Source organism: Tupaia chinensis, unplaced genomic scaffold (assembly GCF_000334495.1).
Source record: "Tupaia chinensis unplaced genomic scaffold, TupChi_1.0 Scaffold000380_1, whole genome shotgun sequence".
NCBI lineage: Eukaryota > Metazoa > Chordata > Mammalia > Scandentia > Tupaiidae > Tupaia > Tupaia belangeri.
The window spans coordinates 337433-349024 of record NW_006159882.1 but is presented as its reverse complement, the minus strand read 5'-3'; the positions used below and the strand labels follow the sequence as shown (position 1 = coordinate 349024).

The following is an 11592-nucleotide window of genomic DNA, read 5'->3' as shown; positions in this document are numbered from 1 at the left end:
TCTTTCCCTGGGGAGCTCATGTGTCCTAAGGCAAAAGCTAGTAACAGCAACAACATTTTGTCCAGGGCCTTCAGGATTGTAAAGCTTGGAACTAATCATCTAACTTTGTGGATTAGCCTTTTATTCACCTGAGAGCAATGGGAGAAGTTTGTTTGTTTGTTTGTTTTTTGTTCTTTTGTTTGTTTTTGTTTGTTTGTTTGGTCTGGAGCCACTCCAGACATGTAATTTAGGGAGATTTTAAAGGAAAAGAGCTGTTCCATGCAACTCTGCGTGTCTGTGTAACTGCATAGTGGGGCTGCCTGCAAGCTAGGCAGATGCCCAAGGATTTCTGATCTCATTGACCGCTATCAGCAGTTCTGCATCACTGGTGCCAGAGATGCTGGCAGATCCACGTGCCCAAGAAACCCACATATGTAGGCAAAGATGACTTTGTACAGCTGAGGAGATGGGATTCTGAGGCAAACCTGGGGTCAAATTTTGATTCTTTTAAATACTTGTCCAAAGGATAACTAAAGTCCTTGGTCAACAAGTGCTTCTTTTCTGTGCTAATTATGCAACCTAAGGAGTTAGAGTGTGTGTGTTAGTAGCTGCTAGACAAGCAATAGTTCTGTCTCTTCTTCCCTCTGTCCTCCCTAACTCCAGCCTTACGCCTCTAATTCTCAGCAAGCAGTTACAAGAATTGAAGGATAATATCAAGCTTAGATACCTCCACAACCAATAAAATATATTCTTCAAACCTTAGGTCATATAGCCAATTTCTGATAATTTATTTGAAGTCTACTTAGTTAAGGGGTATAACAAAGTTTGATAATTAAATTGTTTAGATATATGCCGATTGCTGTTAAGAGTTCCTGTGTTAATTTCTCAAAGAAATAACAACTAGATAGCATCTTCAAGGTAAAATAGACCCCATTTTCAGTTATTCCAGAGGAGTGGCCTCATCTTGTTTTCTCTTGTCTGGTTTCCGGTGGAGATGAGAGTCCATATATTAGCTACTCTATCTACAGAGTAACCATGAATCCCTCACTGAGGACGCTCAACACGGACAAACATGGGTTAGTGTCATGTAAGTACAAGAAAAAACATAAGCGTTTGGATTCACAAAGTGATTCAGGAAGTGAATGAAGGCTTTTAAAACAACCACAGATTCAGTATAAGGAGATTCACATTTTCCTTCTAGGAATACACAGATACGGTTAGTCTTTTTCAGTGACAACAAAACAGGAAGCAATTTTCCTTAAATCTAATGCTTCTATTATTGAATAACATAATACAGGAGAGATTGAGAGTGGTAGTTGCAGTCTGATGATTTGCATGAAACCCTGCTTTATACTCCAATTATTACTGTACATGATTGCAGGACAACCTGGTTGTTAATTGCCTGTGGTCTTTAAATATGCACTTCTTTCAGAAATAGACGCTAATTATTAGATCTTGTTTTCGGTCTCACCCGAAGTTGCAAGTGTCTAGGATTTTTTTTTTTTTTAATTTGCAAGTCTAATGGTGCATAGACATATACTAAAACTGAACTCATTCTGAATCCTGTTCAGGGTAGATGTTTTCTGGGATGTAAATTCTCAAAGATGATGATTTTGGCTTTCAATTTTATATAGGTGTTTATGTGAGTCTCGTCAAAATCTGTATGTTTGCTATCAGACTACTGGAGGAATTTGTATCTTTCTAAAATGTAGATGAAAACTATTTACAAGTTAAAACATAACAAAACAAAGAAACCTACTTCTTCCCAGCCCATCATAATTATATGTAATTAGGAATAATATCAAAATAAGATTAAATATTGGCTATTGTACCAGTTCCACCAAGATAAGATTGTTTGGGAGCTGTGATTGGAATTATGCTAGGCAGAAGGCAGTTTGCTTTTTTGTCTTGGATCCTCTTTTCTTCTGGCTCCAGTAACTGAGTTAGGTGATTGATCCTGAGTCTGTTAGTGCTCGATTTATTCCCATCTTTGGGCCAGTGTTAGCAAACTTATATGTCTATAGGGACTAGACTGGTGGGATTAAAGGGTGAAGCCAGTGAGCGAGAATCCTAGGCTTATGGGCCCATGTACCTTGTCTAAGGACAGCAGCTATACTCAATTTTAGCGTATTGGCTTCAGATAGAAAGCCCGATTATTTTTTATTTTAAGGTTTTGTTATAGGGTGAGTATGCCCCCCAGAGAGAGAGAGAGAAAGAGAGAGAGAGAAAGAGAAATCAGCCCTCAGGGGGGACAACCTAGCCACAGTCCCTTCTGTAATTTCCTCTTGAGACTTCAAGCACATGTTCACATACACCTGGCATGATTTTCAAGCTGCCAGGTCTGGGACGCAAACTGTGGTTGGCCATGTGGGAATCCAGTGCCTTAACCACTATACCACTGGCTGGCCCTGAAAGCCTAATTTTTATGTAAAATGCATTAATTCAAAAATAATGGATGTGTAACTCAGTTTAAGAAAGTAGTATGCTAACCAAAAAATAATATACTAGTATGACCTCTGGTCTAGCACATGCTGTTCCCACTTCCTTTCTTGATTTTTTTTATCACTGAGCTAACACACGTTAATCTCTCTTGTCTTTGATTTAGCTATAATTCCCAGGAAGCTTTTTGGAGGTCTGGATTAGGGGTACCTCCTATGGCTCTTGTAGCTTATTTTCTATCTTGAATCTACTTATAAACAAAATTATAATTGCCTCTTTATTTGTTCTGTCCCCTGGTCTGTAGAGTTTTTGACGGCCTCCAGTAAAAATTGATGAGATGGATCTCGTGATGGTAGGTTAAATGTTTTCAGGACATACGAGGGATTTGGTTTTCTAGGTCACTTAGGGCATGTGGTCATTCCAGTGCTTCTCCTAGAACCTCTGGATCAGTCCTTCAGTGCAGCCTGTCTTCCAGCTGTTTAATCAAACTGCCTTCGAATGAGACCTCACACCTTAGAATGAGGAAAAGGCAGGTCTGTGAAAATTCGGAGCACGAAGTCTTCTTAAAATATGCTGTTACTTAACACTACTGTTTAATTCTTGCTGCCTTTCTTTTCTATATTTCCTCTCAATCAACATATTCTAGGGAAGGTGGAGTACAGATGTGTTTTTGTGACTCAAAGCCATATGAAGCCAAAATGAGTCTTTCTCCTGTCATAATTATAAGTAGGGCCTTAGGCTGTGTTTACTGCCTCTAAAATAAACGCAGTGCTTAGCTTCTCAGTTGCAACACTTTCCAGCTTTTATGGAAAAAATAAACAAAAATAAAATGTTATTTTAAAGTGGTGTCAGAAATTAAATAAATTACCCTCAATAGTGCTGTATATTTTAAATTTTTTGAAGGAATTGTTCAGTAAAACATTCACAACAAAATCACACCAAAACAAAAGTAAAAACAAACCTCACAAAACTTAGTACAGTAATATCTTACTGTAGTTATCTCTCACCTTTTTATAAATATTTAGCCTGCTTCTTTCTTTCTTTTTCTCAAATTATATGTGGAGTCAGTATAATACAGTAGTGTCTAACCTAGTTTCTGTTACTAGGTAAGTTCGATTCCTAGTTCTACCACAACCTAGCTGTGTAATTATAGGCCCGTTACTTAACTTGTCTCTGTCTTAGTTACTTCCGTTAACAGCGATCATAATAGAACCGAACTCATAGGGTTATTATGATGACCTAAGTGTGTGTAAAATAGCAAAACCCTTTTAATAGCAGCATATAAAGCTATATACATGTGAAGGGATTTCAAAATGTGAAAAGAAGGGAATTAAAGTACAGGTTTATTTTAGGGCAAAAATTCTGAAATCCACTCATTGTTTTTTTCTAATGCAAACTTTCCACAAACTTTTTGAAGACCCAGTGTATTTGCTTATATTTTTAAGTCAAGTTTATTGAGTTTAATATGGGATATAACTTAAAAGACAATAAAATTCACCTGTTAAAATAAGCGGCTCTATGAGTTTAGTCAAGTCTGTACGGATATGTGATCACCACTGCAGTCATCCTACAGACATTTCTGTCATCTTCATCTAATTCCCTCATGCCTTTTGTAGTCTAGTCTTTTTCTACTAATCTCTGATGTTTTTTTTTTTTTAAACAAAAACAAAAACAAAAATAAAACAATTTCATACAATGGAAATGATCAGAATCATGTAGACTGTAGACCTCGAGTCTGGCTTATTTCACTTAGCACAGGGTTTGGTAGCCTTTTCTGTAAGGGGGCAGATAGTAAATGTCTTAGACTTACAGATCATACAGTCTCTGTTACATCTACTCAACTCTGCTATTGCAGACAAGGACAATTTATAAAACATTAAGTGTGACTGTGTTCCAGTAAAACTGTTTTATGAAAATGGGTGACAGCCATGTTTATAAGGTCTGCTGAAGACCGTAATTTCCCTACCCTTGATTTAGCCTAATGCATTTGAAATGTGTTCATGTCGTTGTATAGATAATTTGTTCTTTTTTTTAATTGTTATTTATTATACCATCACAAAGATATAACCACAGTTTGCTTAGACATACACCAGGTGAAGGATATTTGAGCTTTTTCCAGTTTGGGGCAAATATCAATAAAGTTATAATAAACATTTGCTTGTAGGTTTTTGTGTGAAGTCAGGTTTTCATTTCTTTTAGTTATTATCTAGGAGGGGAATTGCTGGGTTGTATAGTAAGTGTATGTTTATCTTTGTAGACATTTCCAAACTGTTTTCCAAAACTGTTGCATCATTTTGCATTTCTACCAGCAATACGTAAGAGTTTCAACTCTGTTGCATCCCCACCAACGCTTGGTATGTGCTCTCTTTACTTTAGCCATTGTAAAAGGCCATGAAGAGTCTTACAAACCAGAGTAAAGATGTTTACCTTCGACCTAAATTAAGGTGAAAGTTTTTGAAGGGTTTTACACATGGAAATGACATTATTTGGGTTTTAAAATTATTACTCCAGCTGCAGTTTGGAGAATGATTTGGAAGAAGGCAGTGTAAATATGTGAAGACCTTTGGAAGGATATAACATTAATGTAGGAGAAAAGGATGATACCTTAATAGGTGGCAGTGAAGATAAAGGTTGTGACTCAATGTGAGATTTTTTTCTTTTTCTTTTTTTAAGGAGGGAGATTGATAGGATGCAGTGATTGATCAGATATGGTATATAAGAGAGTGGGAACTGTCAGGATGCCTTTGAAATTCCTGGCACAAGCAACTAGATAGATCATGGCACCCTTACTGACATGAGGCACACTGACAAGAAAAGGTTTGGGGAGATCAAGTCATCAGTTCAATTGGGAGATATGTGTGATACATTCTAAAGGAGATGCCAAGGAGGCAGTTCAGTATCTGAGTTCTTAAATGAGGAAACTAAATTAGAAGTTATCATGGTATAAAGGATATTTGACATTATCCGGTAGATAGATTTTTTCAGAGACAGAGTTCTTAGAGATCTGAGGAGAAGCACTAGGACAGTAAAAGGGGAACCACGATGTTAAATACTGGGCAGTACAGGGGCACCAGGGCACACTCTGAGAAAGTGGTTCTGAGATACTCAAGCCCAACAGATTCAGTAGCATGACGATGATTAGTGATTTTGGTGGTGATGATGTGTATGTGAAAACCTGGAATGGGTTGAGGAAAGAGAAAAGAGTAAGGCAGTAAAAGCAAGTGTCTACAGGTCTTTCAGGAATTTTTTGGGTGATTCTTAGAAATATTGATAAGAGGTGTCTTTTATGGTTGAGATGAGACAGATTAGAGCATGCTGGTGAGAAGGATGAGGCAAGGGAGGAAGATGGGGAAACAGTGTAGCCAGTGTAATCTCTCTCTCTCTCTCTCACACACACACACACACACACACACACACACACACACACACACCTACCACAGGTGATGCCAATCAGGTCTTGCCTTCTTGGTGAAGAAGAAACTTAAGCAGTTGAGTTTAATATTCATCGTCAGAGTAGGAGGCTTTTAGTATTATCGAGTTCTAATGAACTATATCATAATGTGGTCTTTAAACTTATTTCTCCAAGTATTTCTAGAAAACTTACCAAGCAGAAAATGTCAGCAATTCTTTTGATGTGTGAAAACGCTCTGGCAGTTTAGTCACTTGTCAGTCTCTTGCCCAAGTCCTACCCATCTGTCATGGCGCAGTTGAAACCCTCAAATGGAAGGCTCTCCCTCCCTCATCTGAATGGTCATAGCCTGGTGGTTTTTTCCTCTATTTTGGCATTTGATCTTTCTACATATTTGTTACGTATGTATATACTTTATGTGTATGTGTATGTGTACAAATGTATGTACTTTTTCCTTCTCTTTAGATGATGAAAGGCAAGACTCTGAGAGCTATTATAGCACCTAGCAGTTCCATCTTGCTTGTTATCATAAATGTATGTAAAGATGAACACGAGGAAGTGGCTATTAGCAGATAATTAGAAGACACATGAAGAATAAGATTTTTGTCTTGGAATCTGAATTAATAGCCTAAAATACCATGTTACCTGCTTTTAACCTTTTATATCACTTAGTAAAATATGTATTGACGATTTCTTATTATGTGCTACTAAGGTATCAAATGATCGAATAATAATCATAACAGCAACAACAACTTTTTGGTGGTAGTTTGTAGTTTTCCAACAACTTTCGTGTCCATACAGACTGAGGATATAATCAAGAGGTCCAGGGGGAAAACTACCACGGGGATTTTATCTTCATTTTATAAATGAACAAACTAAGGCCCCCAGACATACTGTGTCAAAAGTCACATTGCTGGTGAATGAGGGTGATAAGGCTCAAAGTGGGACGCTCTAACCCTAATCCAGGGTTCTTTCAGTATATCCTATGCCTTCGGGATTTATTTTCATAGAAATCCAATTGGTCTGATAATAATTGGTCTGATAATTTCCATGTCTTCTGAAGCACTTTCACAGTTTTTAAGCATAGGCATTGTACAATTTTAAAACCAAGTGTAATGGCTAATTTGATTTATTTAAATGAATGAAAAAATCACTTATCTTGGGTAATCAGAGCAATCTCTTGGTAAGGTCTGTGATCGTGTTTAACAGGCTCTTACCTGGTGACTCAGAGTTTTTTGCATTGCTTCTGTAGCAGGTTGAGGAAAACACCATTAGGAAATATGCTGGTGTTGTGATTTAAAGAAAAGAAAAAGAACTCACGTATCTATGGACTATTAATATCGAGCAACATCGGTCAGCAGTGTTAGGTGTAGTGATTGCATCTGATATTAGCATTTTGGGGGAACATTTTCTATTCCTGGATTTTTAACTCTGACTTCTGGCATCTACTTTTTTTTTTTTTTTTTTAAAGACCAGTGCCAAGCCAGCTGGCAATGCAGTGGTTAGGGTGGCTGGATCCCACATGACTGTGTGGTTTGAGTCTCAGACCCACAGTCTGAGGAGAGTTTGCTTGTGTGTTGCCTGTGCGTGCATGCCAAAAGTCCTAAGAAGATTGGGGCACGACCATCCCACCTGGGGGGTGCTCTTGTACTTTCTCTCTCTCTCTCTATTTTCTCAGCAAGCACGTGTGCACTATAGCAAAGTCAAAAAATAAAAACATTTAGTCCCATTTTTGGCATAGAATGATAAATTACATTCTAATGCAAGAACTAGCACAGGGGAGGTCATTTTCCTCCACAGGGACTAAACCTGGCTTTAATTGTAGTATTGTTAATGTTTTTAAAAATTGAAATAATATACTTTATGTAAAATCTACAATTTTACATTAAGGTATTTAATGAGGAAGGCTTGGACTAAACATCTTTGGAATGTATTATTTTTATTGAACATAGCTGGCTATTTAAACAAGATAGTAGTTTGTATTAAAAATTGTTTTTGATTATAATGAATTATATATAGACCTCAAATTCTAGAATATATTTTTTTCAGGAGAATTGAGGCATGAAGAACATATTCTTCTTAAGAAATCGCAGAAATAGGGCCAGCAGGTGGCATGGTGGTTAAAGGCGCTGGACTCCCACATGGCCGACTACAGTTTGAGTCCCGGACCTGGCAGCTTGCTTTCTCACTTTCTCTTTCTCTCTCTCTGTCCCTCTCTAGTTAGATTAAAATAAATGAGTAAATAAATAAGTAAAGTTAAGTAAAATAATTCTGAAAAGAAAAATTGCAGAAAGACTTAAAGTGTTCCCTCCCGTCATCATTTAAAAATATTTTCTGAATGAATTATTGCTACTAGATTAAACCTTTTTTGTGTTCCCCTATGAATTGTGTTAGAGAAGGTATTTGGGAATTGTTGCACAGTGTCAGAAATAAGTGAACTTGACTGTATATGAAACCAAACAAGCAGTTGAGATATTGAATCTGAAACCAGGTATATTCTATGGCTAACTAGTTGTGATTAGTGAGCATAAATACACCAAGAATTTTAAGGACATTTCACCCCACAGCACTTGGTTCAAGAGCTCTGTATCTCTAATACAAACTTCTTTCAGTATACTGTAAAACGTGTTCAATTGGCATTCTAGATGAACAACTGAAATGGTTTGTCTGCCCTTACCTCAGGTGAACCTGGCCTATGTTGAAGCTGCAGAGTGCCTTTCAGAACCTGTGAACAGGGAGCCTCCTTCCAGAGAAGCTCAGCTACTGACTTTACAAAACACGTCTGAATTTGATGTCCTTGTTATCGGAGGAGGAGCAACGGGAAGTGGCTGTGCACTAGACGCTGTCACCAGAGGTAAGTACTGATGTGGATGGATGGAACAAAGGAAGATACTGGTTTTATCCTCCGCCCCCAATATACATATGTATGCTAGCACCCTGTGCTAGTGAAGTCACATTTTTGTTTGCGTCTCCTAATTTTCCGTGCTTAGTGAAGCACCTCACACTTTTTCATATATGCATTGTACACTTCCAAAAACAAAATATCTAAATATCTAAATATCTAAATAATTATTTACTTCACTGACCTATTTTTTTTTTTTAAACCTTTATAGCCTTTCAAATTGATTTGATGTTCTGGGAAGTATTTTTCTAGTACTTAGACAAGTAAATACATTTATATGAAATAAAAATATTTGTCTTTCATCTGAAATCACATTTATGTCAGTCAAGGGTGGGAGAAAAGATTTATTACAATGAAATAATTGATTGAAATACTTCTTTTTGTTCACGTATCTCATAATAATCTTTCCCAGTGAAAAAGGGACTGAAGTTTGGGAAATCTGGCTTATGCAGCTAGATAGCAGAAAAGTCTGTTGCTAACTTAGAAGTTTGTGTCAGTAACCTGTCTACTACTGGCCAGTATTAGAAAAGAGATGATGCAAATTTTGTTAAAAATGGGAACATGGAAGTGACATAGTGGTAATACAGTACTCTGTGGGCTCTCCTACATGTGAGGGTTCTGGATTCATGCCGTGAGGCCTTAGTACACGGAGCATTTGCAGGCCTGTGATTTGGGGCAGGCTGAAGCTGGGGGTAGATGGCTGTGCAAAGACTGTGTTGGGAGTGCCTATCTCTGTCTCTGTCTCTGCCTCCCTTGCTCATGGAAGAAACAAATAAACTTTTTAATACAGGGAAACATGATGTATAAAGAAAGTAAGTTTAGTATGGAATACCAGTGCTGTTACATAACAAGTATTTAAGAAAATAATTTGTTTCATTTTTGATCGTGGGTATTAGTGCAGTGTTTGGAATCAAGGAAATCTTGGTTCAAGTTCTGGTTTAACTTTTTACAAGGGGTGTGTGTGTGTGTGTGTGCATGTGCACACATGTGTGCTTGTGTGTATTTGGGCAAATTGCTTAATTCCTCTGGGGTTCTTCATTTTTCAGATGAGGTTAACAAATATCCTCTTTAAATGATAGTTGTGAAATCCAAACTTGGCAATCATGAAGAGGCTTGGAACAGTTCTTGGCACACACAGGAGAAGCTCATAAAGTGTAGGTAGCATTATAGCCACTATTATTAACATGAAAATAAAAGACTTCTAAAAACAGTTATCCTGGAGCAATAGCAATTTGTTATAACATCCTCAGATGTATCTAATTGGGCTAGTACTGCTTCAAGGAATTTTGACTCTTGATTACTTTAGTTTCTACTTAAAGTGCAATATTTATTACAATTGCATACCCAGTGGTAATCATTTATGATATGGAATAAGCCTTCGTGGATCCATTAAGTCACTATCTTGTGTGGAAATGCAATGAATTGTACAAAATTTAAGTACAAATGTTTGGTGCCCTGTATTCCTATGATTTCACAGGAACCACACTTAGGTTTTGGTCCATGAAGGCATCACCACCTAAATCCTTTTTTTTTTGTCAAGTGTAAATAATGGTAAGTTCAAAATATAGGCACCAGAAACTACTCTGTTTTCAAGTTGAGCCCAACTTTCATTTAATTTCCTGTCTTCAACCATGGAGTGTAATTTGAGCCAGGTTTTTCTTGGACATATAAAACAGATGGGAAGAACATTTATCATTTTCTCAAGGTCATTTGCTTTCCTGGAGACCTGGGAAGGAGGGCAGAGAGAAGGGACACATGGCCAACGTACCGGGAAGATTCACTTGGAACTATCTTTCCTAGGACTTTACTAGGTAACAGTTATCTATATTGAAGAGGATCACCTCTCTTGTAGGATTCAGTATTATCTCCAATTATTTCATGTATGTACTGAAATATATAGTCATTCTTTTTATTTTAATTCAAATATCCACTGAGTACTTACTGTATGCATGGCAATATGCAAGGTGCTATATGAGAATACCGAGGTGATTGATGTGGATCATACCTTTGGGGTGCTCACAATTCTGTAGTGCTTGTTTGTACAGATCAAATTATGTCATAGAGAATATGTGCCTTTTGAAAGGCAGAGGGATGGGAACAGCAGATGGCCTGATGGTTATGTCACTGGACTCCCACGTAGTAAACCATGGTTAGAATCCTGGACCGGCGACTTAAAACTCATGCTGGGTGTGTGTGTGCATGTGTTCCAAGATTCTAAGAGACGAATAGGGAGAAGGAATTGCAGTGTGGCAATCCCTCCTGGGGAGTGATTTATCACTTTTGATCTCTCTGTTTCTTCGGCGAGTGCACCCTATAGCAAAAATCTCTCCAAAAAGAACTAAAGAAAGGCAGGGGGGATATTATGAATGTATCAAGAAGAGGCTAGTTGCATCTACACAGAATGGTCAGGAATAGGAAAGCTGCTCTTTGGCATAGGTACAATTTTAATAGGCAAACATTGCTTGTTCACAGTGTTCCAACCTGAGGGAACATGCAGGAGGAACAGCATGGCATCAGCGTATGTGGGAGACAGCATCTGTTTCCATGTTTCAGTTTGGAGCATCCAGGTCATATAACAGACTACGAGAGGAGAGCAGAAAGGCAAGACTAGGTCTGGTTTGTTGGGAGAAGGCCTTTGGATTTTCCTAATTGGCCTCTTTGAGATGCTGAAGTGTGTTAGGTTTGATGATAAGGCCTGAACGACCACATGGAAGGAACAGGCGGGGCAACCGCCTTCAAGAGGTCTACAGAGGGATAAAGCAGAAGGGAGGTGACTTGATCCTACAATAGGAAACAAAGAGAATGTATCCAAGGGACCCCCCCCCCCCCCTTTTTTTTTCCTTTTTTTTTTTTTAAAGATAGG

At 37.8% G+C, this 11592-nt stretch overlaps 1 protein-coding gene across 4 annotated transcripts in view; it reads left to right on the top strand.

The window, feature by feature from the left end:
• The window catches only part of GPD2 (glycerol-3-phosphate dehydrogenase 2), a 162680-nt gene that overhangs the window by 49579 nt on the left and 101509 nt on the right, over positions 1 to 11592 (top strand). For all 4 annotated transcript variants that reach the window (XM_006153544.3, XM_006153545.3, XM_014589782.2 and 1 more), the window contains exon 3: positions 8510 to 8681. In XM_006153544.3, coding sequence (XP_006153606.1) covers positions 8510 to 8681 — 172 coding nt within the window. The remainder of the gene's footprint in view (positions 1 to 8509; positions 8682 to 11592) is intronic.